Below are 22,131 nucleotides of genomic sequence, written 5' to 3'. Positions count from 1 at the left end.
GAAGCTGGCTCCTTGGTTTAATTCAGAGCTGCGTTCCTTGAAGCACAATGTTAGGGAATTGGAGAGAAAATGGCGGTCTACACACCAAGAGGAATCCTACCTAATCTGGAGGGACAGTCTATTGTTCTATAACAAGACCCTTTGCAGAGTTAGAGCAGCATATTTTTCATCATTGATTGAGGAGAACAAAAATAATCCTAGATTTCTCTTCAGTACAGTTGCCAAACTTACCCAGAGTCATAAGCTCTGTTGATCCATTCATTCCCTTAGCTCTTAGCAGTAATGATTTTATAGGATTCTTCATAAATAAAATTGATCCCATCAAAAATAAAATAATTGGCATCCTCCCAAACATGATTACCTCGTCCTCAGTAAGTGATGCAGCATTGGAGGAATCTTCAGAACCTGTGCAGTGTCTGAACTGTTGAGAGGCAGCAGAGCTTTCTGAGCTATCTAAAATTTTAGCTTCATCTAAACCTTCTAGCTGTATGTTAGACCCATTCCCAACCAAGTTGTTTAAGGAGGTATTCCCTTTGATCAGTGTTCCTATTTTAGACATGATTAATCTATCCTTAGTAAATGGATATGTACCACAGGCTTTTAAAGTAGCTGTTATTAAACCTTTACTTAAGAAACCATCTCTTGATCAAGATGAGTTAGTAAATTACAGACCTATATCTAATCTTCTTTTCTTATCTAAAATTCTTGAGAAAGTAGTTGCTAATCAACTATGTGAACATTTACAAAGTAATGACCTTCTTGAGGAGTTTCAGTCAGGCTTCAGAGCTCATCATAGCACTGAAACAGCTCTAGTGAGGGTCACTAATGATATTCTCATGGCCTCAGAAAATGGACTTGTGTTTATACTTGTCCTGTTAGATCTCAGTGCTGCATTTGACACAGTTGATCACAATATTCTCCTACAAAGACTTGAGCATACTGTAGGGATTAAGGGGAAAGCATTAGGCTGGTTTAAATCTTATCTGTCAGACAGATTCCAGTTTGTTCATGTTAATAATAAATCTTCCTCAAACTCTAGGGTCACCTGTGGAGTACCACAGGGTTCAGTCCTTGGACCAATTCTCTTTACTATATATATGCTTCCGATTGGCAAAATTATCAGACAGCATGGGATTAATTTCCACTGTTATGCTAATGACACTCAGCTATATTTATCCATAAATCCTGATGAATCCAATCAGTTACTTCGACTGCAGTCATGTCTTGATGACATCAAAAGCTGGATGACTTTTAATTTCCTGCACTTAAATTCTGACAAGACAGAAGTTGTAATCTTTGGACCAGAGTCCTCAGAAAATAAACTTCTTAATCAATCACTTAATCTGGATGCCATTAACTTGACCTCTGGTAATAAAGTAAAAAAATATTGGTGTTATTTTTGACCAAGATATGTCATTGAAATCCCATATTAAACAGATTTCCAGAGTTTCCTTTTTTCACCTCTGGAATATCGCCAAAATTACAAACATTCTGTCCAGGGGTGATGCTGAAAAACTAGTCCATGCATTTGTTACTTCAAGGCTGGACTATTGTAATTCTTTGCTATCATGAAGTCCACAAAATGCAGTTCTAAAGTCTTCAGCTGATCCAAAATGCTGCAGCAAGAGTTCTGATGAAAACAAAAGGGATCATATTTCTCCAATTTTAGCTTCCCTTCATTGGCTTCCTGTTAAATCAAGAATAGAATTTAAAATTCTTCTTCTAACGTATAAAGCCCTTAATAATCAAGGTCCATTATATATCAGAGCTCTGATTACCCCGTATGTTACTAACAGAGCACTTCGCTCTCAGACTGCAGGTCTGCTGGTGGTTCCTAGAGTCTCTAAAAGTAGAATGGGAGGCAGATCCTTTAGCTATCAGGCTCCTCTCCTGTGGAACCAACTCCCAGTTTTGGTCCGTGAGGCAGACACCCTGTCTACTTTTAAGACTAATCTTAAAACTTTCCTTTTTGACAAATCTTATAGTTAGAGTGGCTCATGTTACCCTGAGCTACTTCTATAGTTATGCTGCTATAGGCTTAGGCTACTGGAGGACATCAGGGCCTATTTTTCTCACTCTACTGATTTCTACTGTTCTCCAGTCTACTGTTCTCCAGATTTGCATTCCATTGCATTGAAATGACTATTGTCATTTCAGCTTTTAACTTTTTGTTCTCTCTCTTTTTTCTTCATAGTAGGTACACCTGGTCTGACGTTCTGTTAACTGTGACATCATCCAGGGACGACAGATCACCCACTATTAACATCTAATGTAGAACAGATTACTGGATCAATGTGTGCTTCTGTGCTTTTTTGTCTGTCTTGTTGTGTCTCTGCTCTGTCTTCGGTAACCCCCAGTCGGTCGAGGCAGATGACCGTTCATACTGAGCCCGGTCCTGCTGGAGATTTTTCCTTCCCGCTAATGGGTGGTTTTTCTTCCCACTGTCGCTTCATGCTTGCTCAGTATGAGGGATTGCTGCAAAGCCATGGACAATGCAGATGACTCTCCATGTAGCTCTACGCTTCTCCAGGAGTGAATGCTGCTTGTCAGGACTTTGAATCAATCAACTGGTTCCCTTATAGGAAATTTTTGACCAATCTGTATAATATGATTGATTTTGACTTTGTAAAGTGCCTCGAGATGACATGTTTCAAGAATTGGCGCCATATAAATAAAATTAAATTGAATTGAATTGAATTAAAAGGCCCCTAGGCAAATAGTTAGCTAAACTCAATAATATGTGTATTCGTCCATCAGGATATTTTAACATCTGGTTAAAAGGAGAACTATTGGGTTATTTGCGTCCGAGCGGAGGGATATTAAATCTCTTTAAATCTTGTAGGTAACAGCGTGTAATTCCAAAAGAATTGTTTCATTGTTGCTTTATTCCTCAATTTACCATTGTTAACAAATCCAGTCATTATGCTAAGTCTGCAGATTTATCCATTTTAACCTGTAACCTTTGTGGCGCTTTGTTGACGTCTGCCGGAGTGGCAGATCTTAGCGCCATCCTAAATCTTTGCTTCTTATTTGTGCCTCCACTTACTTCAAGATATCCAGTAAACACGGTGTTCGCAATTTCATCTTCGCATCAGCAGGTAGTGTAAAGTTTCAGAGTTTGTTCCACTTATATTGAAAAATTAATTAATTCATTTATTAATTTATCTTATTAACTGTTGATGTGATGCCCACTTCAACTTCTTCACCCACAAGTTTTTCTTATCCTTATTTATTGTTTATTCATTTATATTTCTTTTTCCTCATAGCATCTGAATTGCATAAATTCCTTTCCTCTTTTAAAGCTTAAACAGCCCCTCTATGTATCACACTTGGTGCTACAATGTTGCTACAATTACCAATATTCATACGTTGTCAAACCTAGTTATGGTCATATTATTTATTAAGTTGCTCTATGATTCCATCACATAAATGAGTATTGTGGTGCAAAAGAATTTTCTTAGCGGTGTCCCTATTTCTTCTCATGCACATCGTGTTTCACAAAGCTTACTGTATCTTAAAATTGCCTCTTTTACACATACATCAATGTGTTTTCTAATGTGTATTTTGTTTTTAATTGTGTACAGGAAAATCTGAAGTGAAATGCAGAAGGTGTGTTTGCCGAACTCATCTCTGTTTCTGTTGAAGGTTCTCCAACACCTCAGACTTTGCCCCTGCCATTTGTTGTCCATTTTCAGTGTCCTTTCATGACCCCCATGTCTGAATTCTGGTTAGCTGCACGCCATCCTTCCAGCAAGAGCACTCATCCATTAACCCCTATCATACAGCCTTCATCTCTGAAAGCAAAACGCACTCCGCCAACATTTTTGCCAAAGGAAGCTCTTGCAAAAAAAAAAAAAAATCCCATTTTGTTTAATATAAGCATTGCACATTCTTCTTTACCCGTAGTGTAGTGTCCATAAGTTGAAAAAATTACAGTAAACCAGTCACAAACCAACAATTTTAACCACAGTGTTCCCTCTAAAAAAGTCATAAAAAGGTTTTGACATTTCCCCCTGGTGTCAATGAATTTGTCTTTATATAAATACAATTAAAAATAAAACCAAATTTTTCTCTTAAAACCTTGTAGCAGCACATTTCCACGTTAAACCTTTATGCAGCCTTTGCAAACATTCTTAATATTTGTGTAAAATTTTAATAAAAAACTGGATTAGGCATAAGTCATCACCTTTTCTCTTTGTCCCCAGGATCAGTCCCTCATGTCATTGCTGCACAGTTTGGTATTCCATTCAGCACCTGAGAATGTCTAAAAAGAGACTAAAATCTCTCTGTTAGCACATTCCAATTATATTGACCAGGTGTCTGCAAAGAAAACAGCAGAAAGCAGGATAGAAGTGTTAATAACGGTCAGTAGAAAGGTAAACCAACAAAAATTACAAAGCCACCACCTTTCTCAAGATCTCAATATTATCTGGCATAAGTTGGTTAAAACTTTTTTTATGACTATAATTTAGTCATATCCACTTATCCCTGCTTGTCCAAATTTGATTATGACTTCATACCGTACGCCTGTACCGTAAAGCTCACTTCTTAGAGTCTTCAGTTGGAAGAAAGGTGGCATTTCAAGATCTCCATTCAGCTTCTAGAAAGCAATAGCTCAGAAAAACATTTTTGTTAGTATTTTAGTAAGGCATGCAGTCAAAACCTGGTCCTCTTAGTGTCAGTTAAATGTGGTGTTTCTAAATTCTGGCTGATCCTGGGAAGTTACAGCAAACATCATATTTTCTTTTTTACTAATTTGGTTTTAAAACCTGAAGACAAACAACGGAAAATGTCTCCCAAGGAGCACAATTATGTCTGTCTCATTAATACACAGATTATTGACTTATTTCAGACTTTCTTCCTGGTCCTTTTTCTTCCTGGTCCTTTTGACCATGTGAATTCACTTAGCAATGCTTTTAAATATATACAATCTACAAAATCTCAGTCGGTCTGAGGTAAACCTTTAAAGTGAACTGATTCACACTTTGTCTAACACAATTATTCATCAGTACTTTCAATGATTTTCTTTTTAAGTTAAGAGTTTAAGAGTTTCTAGTGTTTTTTGCAATGTTAAGTCCCCTCCCGTAATTCACCACATTGAGAACACTCTCTAAAACAAAGCCAAGGTCAGTAATCGAGCTATACAGAAAAAAATTAAGATTAGAATTTTAACCTTTCAGATCTGAAACTTCCATCAATTTGCTAAAGCCGGAAACTCCACCCTAGAATATCGGTTGACCATCATGCTTAACAGACCACAACTCTATAAACAACACAAAACTCTCTAAGCAGTAAGCCATTCAGTGTGTCTACAATCTAAGTGTGCATTTATTATGTGACCAGGCCACACAATCACATTCAGATGTTTACATCATGGTCAGATTTGTTTTATCATATCTTTTTGTCTCTTTTCAGAGTAAACTGTCCCTCTGAGGTTCGCCTCAGTTTAGCGTAACTAGATAACATCAAATGATTGTGCAAGAGATGACGTGTTTAACGTGGCCTTTTGATATCTTGAAGCTCCTCAAATTTCCTCTTTTAGCTGTATTCGATTTCTAGTCAAAAATGTCCCTTAGAAAAGCACATCATATCCAATTCAATTTCATACTTTTGATCAGAGCCAAAGTACACATTGTACACTCAACAAAAATATAAATGCAACACTTTTGGTTTTGCTCCCATTTTTTTATGAGATGAACTCAAAGATCTAAAACGTTTTCCACATACACAATATCACCTCATATTTACCTCAAATATTGTTCACAAACCAGTCTAAATCTGTGATAGTGAGCACTTCTCCTTTGCTGAGATAATCCATCCCACCTCACAGGTGTGCTAGTCAGTATCTGGTGTCGGCCATGCAAGAATTGGGACATTTTCAGCTTCCAAGAATTGTGCACAGATCCTTGCAACATTGGGTCGTGCATTATCCTGCTGCAACATGATGTGATGTTCTTGGATGTATGGCACAACAATGGGCCTCAGGATCTCGCCACTGTATCTCTGTGCATTCAAAATTCCATCAATAAAATGCACCTGTATTCTTTATCCATAACAGTCACCTGCCCATACCATAACCCCACCACCACAAGCCACTCGATCCACAACATTGACAGCAGAAAACCGCTCACCCACATGACGCCACACACGCTGTCTGCCATCTGCCCTGAGCAGTGTAAACTGGGATTCCTCTGTGAAGAGAACACCTCTCCAACGTGCCAGACGCCAGTGAATGTGAGCATTTGCCCACTGAAGTCGGTTTCTGGCAGTTTGTGCAGAAATTCTTTGGTTATGTAAACCGATTGTTTCAGCAGCTGTCCGAGTGGCTGGTCTTAGGCGATCTTGGAGGTGAACATGCTGGATGTGGAGGTCCTGTGTGGATGGTGTGGTTACACGTGGTCTGCGGTTGTGAGGCTGGTTAGATGTACTACCAAATTCTCTGAAACACCTTTGGAGACGGCTTATAGTAGAGAAATGAACATTCAATACACGAGCAACAGCTATGGTTCACATTCCTGCTGTCAGCATGCCAATTGCACACTCCCTCAAATCTTCCGACTTCTGTGGCTTTGTGATAAAGCTGCACCTTTCTGAGTGGCCTTTTATCGTGGGCAGTCTAAGGCACATCTGTGCACTAATCATGGTGTCTAATCAGCATCTTGATATGGCACACCTGTGAGGTGGGATGGATTATCTCAGCAAAGGAGAAGTGCTCACTATCACAGATTTAGACAAACAATATTGGAGGGAAATGGTGATATTGTGTATGTGGAAAAAGTTTTAGATCTTTGAGTTCATCTCATAAAAAATGGGAGCAAAACCAAAAGTGTTGCATTTATATTTTTGTTGAGTGTACCTGCATTTTATACATGTATTAAATCAAAAGCCTTGAGCCATGCACATAAATTCTAATATTCTCCTCATATATTGCTTCTCAGAGTATATTTAAAGCCTTCTTTCAAAAGGACTGGTTTGTGATGAATTATTATTGTTACAAGCAATTCCATAATCTCAGTATTTTTGTATTACCTAGGGCTAAAAACCAGTGAGAGGATCTCTGCTTTGTTGCTGTTTGCCATTCTAATAATATTCTAAAATCACAGTATAAGAGTAATCTAATCTGGTATTTCTATAGCTTACTGTCATGAATCCATTTTCAAACACATCATTATCGGTGCAGTTTTATAGTGTAACCCTGAATACAGCCCCAGTGCCTCTGGAGCTTAATTTTGGAGTACAGTAAACCAAACAACTCTTTACATACAGCTTGTCCTCAGCTCCAATTATTTCCAACAAGCCTGAAATATTTTTCGTTCAAGCCATGTTAATCCGTGTATCAATTTAATTTGGGCCGGACATTTAATGTGAAATGCCAAACTCTGTTTTTAAAGTCTCTCTCTTTTCCTTCTTTCAAACTTTTAGCCAAATCTTCCACGCTTGTTTACGATTTCCCAAATGCATTTGTGTTCAGAGCTGCAGTCATCTCAACACAATATACAAAACCATGGTATTTATAATTTTAACGGAATTACAAATGAACAGAGATTTATTGTCATACAAACGACACCTTCAGACAAAGACACACGTAGGCCTGTTTTTTCCTCACAATTTTTTCCACATATCTGTGGTCTTTCATTTTTGAAACGTTTCGACTGAAAGCCAATGCCAAAATATATTGTTTATCAATATCTTACCGCTTGCTTCACTTACTTCAGAAGGGACAGTGGGTGGGCTACTACAACGACCCCGACTGTCGTCACACGCAGTTTTACGCTTCGGCTCAGTAAGGATACATCTCTTTATCTCGCAGACACTTGGACCCTTTTTTCTTTTAAACAATTTACGTCGATATTAGCTAGTGTTTTCTAGCTGGTCATGACGGAAGTGTTACTGGTCCTTCCCTAAAACGCTACTGAAATGTCTCTTCTGAAAAGGGTAGAACTGAGAGCAGACGGAAAGTTTCTCTCAAACTGAACCAAATCCTCTGTGTTTATCCTTCCTGAGTTTAGTTTTAGTCATTTGTTTGAGTAGCCAGCTTTAAAACTTGAAATGTAAGATATTCCTACAACACCAAAACATAAATATTTCAGGGTTCAGAACTTTTTAAATCTATTATCAACTTTGTTGTCGTTTCATCTGTCCTGCGGCCGTATGTCTTGGACACTCAGGTGAAGAGAGGGGCGGAGCTCTCCACCGACCACTACCTGGTGGTGAGCTGGCTCCGATGGTGGGGGAGGAAGCCGGTCAGACCTGGCAGGCCCAAATGTATTGTGAGGGTCTGCTGGGAACGTCTGGCAGAGTCCCCCGTAAGACAGGAGCTTTAACTCCCACCACCGGGATAGCTCTGAACCGGTCCTAAAGGAGGCGGGGGACATTGAGTCTGAAAGGACCATGTTCTGTGCCTCTATTGTTGAGGCGGCTAGTCGGAGCTGTGGCCGCAGGAATGTCGGTGCATGTCGCGGCGGCAACCCTAGAACACGCTGGTGGACACCGGCGGTGAGGGAAGCCGTCAAGCTGAAGAAGAAGTCCTATCGGGCTTTATTGGCCTGTGGGACTCCAGAAGCAGCTGATGTGTACCAGCAGTCGAAGCGGCAGGCGGCTCGGCTGGTCACCGAGGCAAAGACTCGGGCGTGGAAAGAGTTCGGAGAGGCCATGGAGAAAGACTTCTGTACGGCTTCGAAGCGATTCTGGTCCACTATCCGGCGTCTCAGGAGGGGGAAGCAGTGCAGTACCAACACTGTTTATAGTGGGGGTGGTGTGCTGCTGAAATCGACTCGGGACGCAGTGGTGGTCCCCCTATTTAAAAAGGGGGGATGGAGGGTGTGTTCCAACTACAGAGGAATCACACTCTTAAGCCTCCCTGGTAAGGTCTATTTCGGGGTTCTGGAAAGGAGGGTCCGTCGGATAGTCGAATCTCGGATTCAGGAATAGTAGTGTGGTTTTCGTCCTGGCTGTGGAACGCTGGATCAGCTCTATACCCTCAGCAGGATTCTGGAGGGGGCATGGGAGTATGCCCAACCAGTCTACATGTGCTTTGTGGATCTGGAGAAGGCATTCGACCGTGTCCCTCGAGGGGTCCTGTGGGGGTACTCCGGGAGTATGGAGTACCGTACCCTTTAATAAGAGTCTGGTCCGCCTTGCCGGCAGTAAGTCGGACTCGTTTCCGGTGAGAGTTGGACTCTGCCAAGGTTGCCCTTTGTCACTGATTCTGTTCATAACTTTTATGTTTCTCAACAAGATTTCAGGAAATTAACTGGTGTAGCATTTCGGATGAATATCTGAGCATTCGCACAAACCTTGGACCTTTAGAGGCTTTCACCAAGATGGACTTTAATTTTCATTGCAGAACTTTCGTTCCCCAGACTGTACCGGACACCGTCAGAACATGAAGCTCTTTTGATTGGGAGCTGTTTATTTAAATGCCTGTGATTACATAGCAGATCATGCTCTTTAAAGTAATGATCTTTTCCTAATGGTGTGGCAGTAAGCTTTTCAATTTAATGCAGTATTTTCTATCTCGTCTCAGAAAGACTGCATGCATGCAGACCTTGGATTAGACTACTGCTTCCATCTTTTCAGATCTTATCAAGTGTTGCAAATCAATGGAGTTTGACAAAGCAACACCATTAGGAAAAATAGATTCTAAGATATTGCATAACTACCTAAATGCCCTGGTTCTGAGGGTACCACAATGAGATGACTTCCATGTGCTCAGCGCTGATTCAGAAGAGATTAGTGGTTGGAGACACACTATCAGTTTAATGAGTTTCATTAAACACTTGGTTAAACTCTGGTTGTATAATTGATTTTTGTTCACTTTTTTTGTTCACGATTTAATAGATTTTAATTTACTGCAAACTTCTTTGTCCTCCACCTTGAAGTACTCAGCATCACTCAGACTTTTACCGTTTTTCTTCATGTAACGGTCAATGGATCCTGGTAGGGGGTCGGTTAAACAACAGACCCTGATCGGTTCACCAAGAGGTGATCTTACATGACCCAGGCCACAGTAAGGTATCATTCTGATAATGCTGTGCTCTGAGCCAAAATGTGTTGGATCCAAAAGGTTTTCCTCACTGGTATCCCAAACCCTCTCCTTTAGGTCAGGTATTAGAACTCAATATTCCAGGTGAAAACTTGTTTCAGGGGTGTGGTGGTGCAGGGGTAGAGTATGTGACCCATGTACGGCACCTGAGTTCTCAACGCGGTTGTCCCAGGTATGAGTCCCAGATCATGGACTTTCAAACAGAAAGTCTAGGTTTATATTTCCATCACAGTTTTATTAATCATTTAGTCTCAAATGAGGTGGTTCTCAAAATATTTTACTACCTATAAATCTCATCCCTTTCTATAATGTAGAGTAACATGGCTTCCTGACAAAAAGAAATTATTCCTTAAGAATGACAGAATCATTCTGATGTATCTGAACTAAAACCTGTAAGAGAATTTATGTTATCAGACTGAAGGTCTGACAGTTTGGGCTAAAGTGCTTCTAATCAGACACCTTCTATTCCTCTGGGAAAACACAGATTTGAAAACTCCAGAGTCAGAAAGGGTAAAATCTTTGAGGGATACAGTGTTCCGGCCAAGATATTGGTAACAGAATTAAGCATGTTGGAAGTCAAGTGTTGAGAAGAGAAGCAGATCTGCCAGATGTGAGAAGAATCAAGTGTGAAGCTACCAGGAAGCCACTGTCCTCCAGTGATGTTATAATCCTGCCTGGAGACTCCAGGGGGACACAGTGTTCATTGTTCAGACATGACTGGGAAAAAAAACGGCAAATGAACAAGACATAAGCTATTATGTCACAACTTGGCCAGAAGATTTCTGCAGAGAGATTTTTCAAAGAGTCACTCTTAGAGCTGATTGATGGACCTGTGGCTGGACCAGTAACATCCTACAGAATAATGTAGTCCTCCTTCAATGGTAATTTAAGGTGAAGTAAAACAGTCCACCTCCCTCGCAGGAGACTGTGGCTGCTGATTGTCAAAATATCAGAAACTGACGGGCTCCCCGAATGAAAGGCTTGAGACTATTTAAAAAGAAGGGAGGCGGTAGTGGTCACCGTTTTCTATACCACAAATGTTACACACTTTTGATAAAAAAAGTGAAATGAGAACATTTTCATTATCCATTTTTTTGGTTTAATTCAACAACTCTAGATTGAAGGAATCTTTTTAAACAACTTGACTAAATTTTGCCGACAGTCTAAGCAGACTCATCAGTTACTGTTTAAGTTATCATTCCCAACACCTGATTCAGATATGTAAACCAAACTGAGGTAAAAATTTGATCCTAAAACTTCCAGATAATTGTGTCTGGGCTAGAACTGAAGGAAACAACCTGCCTACCGGCAGGAGGCATCTATTCTGGGTTACCCTGTGGACATGTTACACCCTCCTGTGGATGGAAACTGTGCAGTGTTTGCTTTTTGACATTTCAACAAAGAAGCTAATGTTCTGACATTTCACTGGAACACCTTGAACTATGTTCTTGTCATTATACTGGTATCAGCAGCAAGCTTTCCAAACAGAAAGATGAGACTCCGTAAGATTTTCCAGATTTCAGAAGTCTTAACACAATATCAATAAAAGTATAAATAAACAAATCAACTCAACATTTTTATTGTAAACCATGAAAAAATGTGTCAGGTGTTCTAAGGGGTAGTGAGTTGCATCAACAAACATTGAGTACATTTTAGGAAGTGTCCATGGTTTGGACGGACTCCTCCACCACCTCCAAGTCTAGCGGGGTTACAGAATTGGACAACACAGCAGTCGTTCCTCTTTTGTACTTGTAGTCACCAGTCCTGCATTGACAAGACGAACAAAAAACAAGGCATTAATTTTTCGTTATTTCTCGAAGTAGTTCCCAACATGGACAGAAAACAATCAATGTCCATTTACACAACACAAACCTTTATCGTAAAGACAAGCCAAGCATGCTAGTTATGCAAAGTCAACCAAGGCAGCGTTCGTAAGAGCTGGTTAGTAGTGAACTCAGGCAAGTTATGGTGGCTGGTTAAGTCTGCACTAAAACACTCCATATGTACTTACAGCTGAAAGGCTTCAAGCTCGTTTAGTCTTCAGGCAGAACAAGCAACAAAACATGTCAGCCACTGTTCATGAATTGGTGCAAGTTCAAACAAAACATGCTTGGAAACTTCAAACCTGCTTTATTAGGAGGTTGGACACGTTATTTATGGCAAGGGCGAGACTAGTGCAAGGGTTAAAGCAAAAATAATCAATCTTATTTTTTTCTAGTCAGCCCATATATTCCCAGGGCCGTGTACATGATGCCACATTACGTACCACACTTGCTTATTGTGCAAAGTCAACTTTAACCAAATCTGGTAGTTTTAATATATCCATTGACAATTCCTGTATCTCTCCCACCTTTCAGCTTCAGAGCCTTGGTGTCATCCTGAACAGCCTCCCATCCTCTCCTTCACTTTCCACATCCATAACATCACCAGGTTAACTTTCATCTCTGCAGCATCAAGTTTTTCCTTCACACTTTTGCCAAACTGGTTCACAGTCCACTCACTTCTCAACTTCGCAATTTTATCTCCCTTCCCTCCCTGTCCCCCAGAAAACCCTCCATAAACTGCAACTGGTAAAAAAGACAGCAGCTTTCATCATTACATCATCTACTTCACACATATACTCCACTGGTTCCCTGCCACATTCTATATAACGCCATCCTATGAAGATACAAGGCCAATCACAACCATGACCTTTCTTAAATTCCTGACTTTCATATCTAATCAAGTGAATGCAACTTCAAATTATTTGCTATGCTATTTATCTTTTTATAAGTTTATTTAGTACCATGTTTATCCATAGGCTGATCTTAAGGTGGTCATAAATAAAATGTTAGATTACAACAAAAGGTGAACACAGACAAACTCTACTGAAATACTGAAAAGAGGGAAGAGATTTAAAACTAATTTTGCCCTTAACATGTTCAAATAGAATTTTTTTCTACCCATTTGCTACTTAGACAGAGTTTATTACTTTATCATACAAATGAAAAAATAGAATTTCTGTGTAGGTTTATATTTATTTTTATTCAGCATGTGACAGTTACTGCATCTGCAATATTGACCTTTCTGGAGTTCAGGTGCTGAGTCAACACTTTACCAAAGTCATAACCATTGTATTGCACCGGTACATTAATACCGTATTTAGGACAATACAGGCGGCAGCCCAGGGGACCCCCAAGTCGAGGGTGCGGCAGCGTTGAAGTCCCCCTGGTGGACTTCAACGCTCACGTGGGCAATGACAGTGAGACCTGGAGGGGTGTGGTTCGGAGGAATGGCCCACCTGCTCTGAACCCGAGCAGTGTTCTGTTGTTGGACTTCTGTGCTCCTCATGGATTGTCCATAAACACCATGTTTAAGCATAAGGGTGTCCATATGCGCTCTTGGCACCAGGACACCGCATGTCTTGGACACTTGGGTGAAAAGAGGGGCGGTAAGGTGTATTCAGGGGTTCTGGAAAGGAGGGTCCGTCGGATAGTCGAACCTCGGATTCAGGAAGAGCAGTGTGGTTTTCGTCCTGGCCGTGGAACACTGGATCAGCTCTACACCCTCAGCAAGATCCTGGAGGGTGCATGGGAGTTTGCCCAACCAGTCTACATATGCTTTGTGGGCCTTGAGAAGGCATTTAACCGTGTCCCTTGGGGGATCCTGTGGGGGGTACTCCAGGAGTATGTAGTACCGGGCACTTTAATAAGGGCTGTTAGGTCCTCGTATGATCAGTGTCAGAGCTTGGTCCACGTTGCTGGCAGTAAGTATGACTCGTTTTTGGTGATAGTGGGACTCTGCCAAGGTTGCCCCTTTTCAGCCAAGGTGTTGAGAGGATCCGTTTTGGTAGCCTTAGGATCGTGTCTCTGCTTTTTGCGAATGATGTGGTCCTGTTGGCTTCATCAGGTCATGATCTAGAGCTCTCAACGGAGCGGTTTGCATCAGAGTGTGAAGCTGCTGTGAATCAGACGCTGTACCTGTCTGTTGTGGTGAAGAGAGAGCTGAGTCAAGAAGTAAAGCTCTCGGTTTACCAGTCAATCTACGTTCCTACCCTCATCTATGGCATGAGCTTTGGGTCACGACCGAAAGAATGAGATCCAGGATACAAGTGGCCAAAATTTGTTTTCTCCCTAGCGTGTCTGGGCTCTCCCTTAGAGATAGGGTGAGGAGCTCAGTCATCCGGGGAGGACTCAGAGTAGAGCCGCTGCTCCTCCACGTCCAGAGGAGCCAGTTGAGGTGGCTCGGGCATCTGATTAGGATGCCTCCTGGACGCCTCCCTGGTGAGGTGTTCCGGGCACGTCCCACCGGGAGACCCAGGGGAAGACCCAGGACACGCTGGAGGGACTATGTTTCTCGGCTGGCCTGGGAACGCCTTGGGATCCTCCCAGTGGAGCTGGCCCAAGGGGCTGGGGAAAGGGAAGTCTGGGCCTCCGTACTGAAGCTGCTACCCCCGCGACCCGACCCCAGATAAGCGGAAGAAGATGGATGGAGGACCATAAGGCGCACCAAATTATAAGGCGCACAGTGAATTAACTTGTCTTTATGCATCTTTATCCACATATAAGGCGCACCGGATTATAAGCTACACTAAATATTCTTCCCAAGTGTGTAATTTCACTCCGCCCCTTCACATACACAGCTCTCTCCTGAAAGGGAGAGCTATCTGTCTCTTACGGGAGAGCTATCTGTCTCTTACGGGAGGACTGAGTAGTTGGACTACACTGCCTTGTTTCTAATATAAGGGCAAAAATAAACGTAACTTTTATATTGAACTTACTAGGTTTATTGTTGCTAGCTCGTACTCCGAGTGCGGGCTGCCTAAAGGCTCCCACATACTCGGGCATACTGTGAGCTTGGCGGACTCCACGCCGACTCTCCACGGACATTTTACCCTTCATAATTGACCATACTGTTGCCTACATTTCTTGTGGCAAGTTCCTACAATTCCCACACTTCCTGCCAGTGGGACGAAGTGGCAGAACGGATGGTAAAATTTGTGATTAGCTAACTGAGCATCTAGAGCTGTTTCTTTTCCAGCAGGCTCCCACCTGTCAGTGAGAGCAGAGAGGGACTGTGATGCCGTGCGACCGTAAGGCTGCCTACTTATAGCAGCTCAGTGTATAAAGCTTGGTGTCACATATAAAACAGTTCCATGTAAAAACTTCTTGCCGCTGAGAAGATTATAGTGTGAAACCATGTACGCGTTTGTAAAAACTGAGCTCTGCACATACCTGTATGTGCAGAGTCCTCCTTGAGCACACACGGACCTCTGCGGAGTGACCTATGCCCGGGTATATGGGGTCCTTTACATGAATGCACTTCTAGATTCGACATTACAGTCAGGCAGTTTTGGTGACAGTGTACCGTAATGCTCCGAACAGTCATTGAGCGGCTTCATTGCTTACCAAAGTCGTTCTTACACATTTTAACAGATTTTTGAGTGTTTTGTGATTGTACCTCATAAAATTGGTCAGTAAACACAACGGTAATAGGGTGCACTGGATTATAAGGCTCACCATTTTTGAGAAAATTTAAGGAGTTTAAGTGCGCCTTATAGTTATACGGTAATTCTGTCCACATTTGAATTTGCCAACTCACCTGCATTTAAACAAAACACCTATTTTTACCACTTGGCTGTTTTATACTGGGCAGCAGTGCAATTGATGCAGAAATAGGCATTTGCATTTGATACAGACAGCCTTGAAAGTGCTCTCTGATCTTCAGCAGCCAACTTTGCGACAGAAAGGTTATGCTTGGCTATAGTAATAATGTCTTCACATATGCAAACTTTCTGGTTAAACACATGGTCGGCCATGGATACAGGTGACATAGTTATTGTAGCTGTTGCACCAGATAAACGTGCTGCAGAAATCAGGCCATATTTGGTGGCATATTATGCACATACACACGCCTGGTAGGTTAAGCTTTATGCAACACGATCCAATAATCTTCCCATTTTTACCAATTTTTCTCAGCCATCTCCATTTATTTTTAATGCCCCTGTCAACAGTCGATATCCGACTCTTCTTCATGAATGTTCATGCTAAATCATTCTGAGCTAGGAGGTTACTCTTCGTGTTTTAAATAAAAACGTAATTACCAATCACGAGATCCTTGGTTGGTCGCACATGTTTATCAGCTAAGTTACTGGAAGTGAGGGAATAAACACTGAAAACTGACATGGCCATAGGTGGAAACTTGCTTGTTCCCATATATTCCAGGAAAACCTTTGACCACCACTATTTTCATTCATGGCATATGTTGCCAAGTTTGAGACGCTCTTCCAAAAGTAAAAATGATGGAACACCAACAAACCGTAATGGCAGGTGTCTGCTTTGTAAAGACCCGCACCACTCACTGATTGGCTAATGTGGCTTTTCTCAATGACACGACAGGTTAGAGATGTTCCTAAACACTCAAAAGGGGCAAATTTACCCATCAGCACGAACCGATTTTCAGCACAGTTCAGTTTCTTATGTTTAATCTTAATCCCATAATCATTGGAATCCAGGGGGAAAAAAATCTTTATGCTTCAACAGATCCAGATGTTGCAGACACATCGAGTCAGCAGTTCTCACCTGATCCCCTTCTTGTTGGCTTCATCGTGGGGTCTGATGTAGTCCACATTGCCCTTGGTGATGACAGACAGGTCAATGTTGCTGCCAGAGCCCAGGTCATTAAAGATGCCAGCGGCGATGGCATCCCGCACCAAGCGCTTGGCTTCCTCCTCCTTTTAGAAAACATGGAAGCTCAGGTGAATGGCAGAGCCTCACAACAGTCATAGAAACTTAGAAACTATCTGTTTAACTGAGCAGCTCAACAGGAGTAGATGTCTCACCTCCATGTCCGGCTTGTAGCGATCTTCAAAAACAGCCATGGCAGCCAAGGAGCCAGACCCTTCAGAAAAGTAAGAGCTGGGTCACAGACCAGATATTGCTTCGAGAACACGTTATTCCTAAATCTTTGGTTTCAAAGACAGCGTCCAGAAATAAAACGCTGCTTGTTCCTCAACAGATAAGTGAAACAGAGATTTAAGGATCCTGACAAGCCAAACATTTTTAATATAGACTACAATATACTGGGAAATAAAATAAAACAATATAGTGTCTTTTGGGGTGTGGGGGGCGCTTTCTTCTACGTAGCTTTCCATTAATATCACATAATACAGCTTTATTTGAGCAGCCATCTTCTGTCACTCTTATTTATCCATCTTTCCCTCCTTGTCCCTACCGTGCATCTTTACACGTGCTTATATTTTGAAGGCTACCTGCCTTTCTTCCTTCCTACTTCTTGATTGAATAAAAATGATTTACAATCTCGATTTGTCCGAGTGTATAATATTTTTGAGTGCAACTTTATTCAATTTTTATTTTATTATATTTGGGATCTGCTTCTGATCCATTCATCGGGTCTATCTAGCTACAAAAATGCATTGTCCAAGAATAAAGCAGCTATCTCTTTCCAGGGATGGACTCTGGAAGGTGACCCCCCCCCCCCCCCCCAAACAGACAGACTTTTGGTGACTTGCAACAATCAAAGTAAATTATATTTTTGTAGGACATCTGAAAATGACCATAGAGTGGTTTACTTGTTGACAACATGCTGCATTGAGCGTTAATGCTTATAATAATCTAGTTTAAACAGATGTGATCATCCTCATATTTGTATCAGGCAAACGTTCTCAGTCTATTGAAGTAATCAGGGCACCACGTGAAATAAATAAATGCGTCCTTTTTCAGTTTTAACAACAGAAAAAAAGCCAAATGACGCATTTATCCCATCAGATCCCGCGGTCCCGACACAAGCGATACTAATTCTGTCGGGGATAACCAAGTATTTCTTTTTAATGCTCCTCCATGAAAACAGCTTCCACTGACGTCTTCACGGCCAGCAGACACTCAGCGCTCCCGACTCGGTGGGAGTTTTTAGAGGGTCCGTTTACAAAAGGCAGAAATATTTACCAAGGCAGGTACAAATATGTTGCAACTCTGAGTGCTCTCTCTCCTGGCAGGAATGCGAGTTTGCACACAGGCGACTGAGCTGAAAGTAAAGGAGCGACGACTTGGCTTAGGAGGACATTAAAAGCGGCTGCACACTTGGTTCTACAGGGCACCGCACATTTTCCGCGAACATTTTAAACTTCATAGTCAAGCACACTTATTGGCTACACTTCGTGTGATAAACTCCAACATTTCCCATAGCAGGCACCCACCGCACACCTCTCAGTCCGTGGCAGAGAGGCTGTGACGCCACACGTGCTTGCGAGTCACAGCTCCCTGGAGCAGTTCGATGTGAAGACTTCTTCCCACTGAGCAGTTTATAGTGTGATGTCATGTAAGTACTCATAAAATTTACTTCTGCATGCACCTGTCTGCCTTATTATGTGGGAGCATAGAGACAGCAATAGCTCAGGATGCAATCTAGTGCTATTTAGAAAGACAAATAGCTTTAATAAAATTAACCGTGAACACGCACAAATGTATAATAATTTACTACATGCCCCAACCTTCTAGGGGGATGGGGGATTTTGTTGGTGGGTGTCCCCTTTGTAGAATGGTAGGGGAAACACTGGTGGCAATTTATTAAGAAAAACTATTTTACTGTATGAATTACTGATTTGGTTAAAAGGTAAAAAGTGTGGAAACAATCATCTCATTCTGAATGTGGCTAAAATAAAGGAGATGATGGTAGATTTCAGAATAAATAGAAATAGGACCAACACTATTACCATCCTAAGAGAAAAGGTGCAGGTGGTAGAGGAGTAAAAAGACCTTGGTGTTCACCTGGACAACAATGTGGACTGGAGACACAATTGTGAAGCTGTCTAAAAGAAGACTGGACTTCCTGAGGAAGCTTAGGTCCTTCAGGGTTTGCAGCAAGATGCTGCAGATCTATCAGTCTGGAGACCCTTCTAGAACCTCTAAAGATGATTTTTTTCTGATTAAGAGGATGCTCTGTCTGTAATGTTCTTCATTTTATGAAGAATCCTTCTTTGCACAGAGTTTCTTCAGTCTGTAAGACAGACCTCTACAGGAGATCCTTTCTGCCTGCAGCCATTACCATTTACAACTATTTGGTTTAGAAACCCCTGTAACATTAGTTACACCAGGATTTAATTTCCCTTTGGGAATAATAAAGAATCTTTGAATTGAAAAATAACTTACTGGAATACATAAAAGCATAATTTTAACGCAACATAGACCATCTCGATGTAAACGATATGGTCTTATCTTATTAATCTCTATCTTTAAAATCTCAATATATTGCCCAGCCCTAATTAAAAGCTATGTTAGGTTGATTATGAGACACAAACTGACCCATAGTGACGTAAGGTAGCTTATCAGTGGAGCCATGGGGGTAGATGCTATACAGATGAGGTCCATTACAGTCCACTCCACCAAGGACCAAGGCAGCACCAATGTAGCCCTGATACCTGATGACACACATACACAAAACTGATGACTCACAAGTCAAACACCAGACAGTTTCCATTTGTTACAAGTGTTAAAGAAATAACTTGTTTTAATGCAGAGTGCAGTGTGAGAGCCAACCACTGGATGGGAAACTCGACACTGCCTAGACACAAAAAATATGCACGTATACACATAAATCAACACTCTACATGTTATCAAAAGCCAAGGTTTATTTTAAATCAGCTGTTCATTTTCGTCCTAAAAACACAAAACAGACATTAGTGATCAACAAAACAATAGGAGCCTTCAGATCACATGACATAGGCTGCTTTGTCAGTCAGGCATGATGTGCATCACTAGTGTGGACACCATATGGAATAAACATACATTGAAAATCTGGAATCAAATTCAGAAATTATTAAAGGTAAATATAGTTCTATCAAGGGCCATTCCCATCAGTGGGAATGTTGAGTTTTTACCATCCCTATATGATAAAACCTTTGAGAGATGGGCTGAACATGGGTTGATCACAATTAACCAACTATTTGAAATTAATATACTTAAGACTTTCTGCAAACTTTAAGAAACTTTTGCCATTCCCCCAGCCAATCTGAATAGTTTCTTACAGATGAGACATTTTTAATACACCATACAGTCTTGGGACGTATTAAAAAGGAGCCAAGAAATACAGAATACATTTATTGGCTTACTTGAAAACCCAGGAACTATGAAAAAGCAAGTGTCTTTAGGTATAGAAAATGAATGATCATTGTGTCGGATAACATCCAACATATTAAACAACAACGGGAGATGGAACAGAATGTCATTTTGGAAGATGAATTGTGGAGGACATCTGTATTGGCTGCCACACGGGAATCAGGAGTCAACATCTGAGGGAATTAGACTGGATGTGTAAATTAGCATTCTTTCAGACTCCACTTAAAGGTTTTCTCTCCAAGAGAAATATTAGTGATAAATGTTGGAGTAGGTGTGACCAAATGGGAGATCAGACCCACATATTCTGGGACTGTCCTCAGATACAAAGTTTTTGGAAAAATGTTAAAGAGGTGCTGGAGAGAGTATTAAAGATTAATGTGCTTTTGGATCCTGTAATCTTCATACACAATGTGTTTCCTGGTTATCAAAGGACTCTGCTACATATTCTTCTGATGCTAGCCAGGAAGATGATCACGGTCAACTGGATGAAGAACTTTGAAAGACCACGGAATCCTATTACAACTTTTCTTAAGGAGCGTACTTCATTTCCTTGGCTGATGTTGGCTTTACATGTCTGATTTACCCTGTGTGACAGTGTGATGAAAAACGTGGGTTTGCCTATGTAAAGATTGATGTGGGGGTTCAGTTCCAGTCTTAGAACAAAAATATTTGTATGTAAATTGCCTATGTTTGGTAGGCAGTAAAGTAAAAAAAAAGGAAAAGATACCAGAGGATGCCATAGATATCTACAGCTACTATTTCATTCAATTCAAAAATGCTTCATTAATCCCAACACTAAATCTGGATACTAACCTGGTGCATTATTTAAAATATGACATTAAAAATTCACCTCCCGGAGTGAAGTGTGAGCCAGAAATGCTGGTGTAAACCAGCATTGTGGTTTGTGGAAAATAAGTTCACGGTGGAAAAAATATATATATATTTTTTTAAATCGCTCTTTGGTTATATAAATCGATTTTTAGGAATTAAAATGAGAATCGATTCAGAATTGGAAAAAAAAAATTAAACACAGCCCTGCTAGTGAAGTGGTCAATCTACATGTCTATCCACTTCCAACATACCCAGCTTTGCAGCTGGAGTGGACAGATCCACCTGTGCTAGCAAGCCACATCTATGGTTTATGATGCCCTCTGAGATCATTTTGACAAACAGGTGGGTGCTCAAAATACAACACCACCCATACATGTCTTGAAGAAAAGTAGTACCAACTTTTGACAGCTTGTCTGCTTTCAATGTCTCCCTTGTAAAGAGGCCTACCTGAAGAGCATCTGTTTGAGCATGCGGTTAGCGGTGGCCACACGAGGCAGCCTGCCTGTGGAGAGGGAGTGCAGCTCCAGGTTGGAAGAAATGATCTGAGTGGTCATCTCAGTATCTGCAGCCGTTCCTGCACCGCAGCAGCTGGACAACCACATAAATATGCAGCAATAAGGAGGCTGTCAACTATTTCATATGTCAGCTGCAATGTATAATCTTGTAAAAAGTCAACTTCAGCCCAGAATGACAGAATAATATAAAGATAAAGCACATCTGTGCTTAAAATGAAAAGAGAAATCTAGATTTAATATTGAGTGTTTATTACAGAACGGAGATGTCACTTACTAAATGTTGGGGGAGATGTAGTGGATCTTGGAGCAGTTTTTATCAGCCACAACCATTCCCTCAGTAGCTCTGGTGTCAGCGCCAAGGATGACACCACCCTGAACATGAAATCAAAACATATGCTTTATATTCTGAAAATCAAATGTAAAGCTGTTCTAACAGAGCCAAAACGTCTGGATTTAGGACATCAATGTGATCAAGCTCAGTTGGATTATGCTAACACAGTGAAAGAGATTGCGTATTCACCCAGACCATGGTATGAAATTGATTTAATTTATTAATTCAAATTTTTTTAAAGATTTTATTTTTGGAAAATGGGGATATAATTTTCCAGTGCACTCTTTGGGCTTCCAT

The 22,131-nt window shown here is 41.1% G+C and overlaps 1 protein-coding gene across 1 annotated transcript in view; it reads right to left on the bottom strand.

Moving 5' to 3' along the window:
* Positions 1-11,608: 11,608 nt before the first annotated feature.
* The window catches only part of LOC105917114 (proteasome 20S subunit beta 7), a 12,172-nt gene continuing 1,649 nt past the window's right edge, over positions 11,609-22,131 (bottom strand). Inside the window, exons 3-8 of the mRNA XM_012851827.3 lie at positions 21,778-21,875; positions 21,436-21,576; positions 19,345-19,460; positions 16,866-16,924; positions 16,606-16,757; positions 11,609-11,809 (exon numbers count right to left, since the gene is read on the bottom strand). Of these exons, the coding sequence (XP_012707281.1) occupies positions 11,698-11,809; positions 16,606-16,757; positions 16,866-16,924; positions 19,345-19,460; positions 21,436-21,576; positions 21,778-21,875 (678 nt within the window). The 3' untranslated portion in view covers positions 11,609-11,697. The remainder of the gene's footprint in view (positions 11,810-16,605; positions 16,758-16,865; positions 16,925-19,344; positions 19,461-21,435; positions 21,577-21,777; positions 21,876-22,131) is intronic.

The sequence above is a fragment of the Fundulus heteroclitus genome, unplaced genomic scaffold (genome assembly GCF_011125445.2).
Source record: "Fundulus heteroclitus isolate FHET01 unplaced genomic scaffold, MU-UCD_Fhet_4.1 scaffold_64, whole genome shotgun sequence".
Classification (NCBI taxonomy): Eukaryota; Metazoa; Chordata; class Actinopteri; order Cyprinodontiformes; family Fundulidae; genus Fundulus; species Fundulus heteroclitus.
This window is presented reverse-complemented; position numbering and strand designations above follow the sequence as displayed.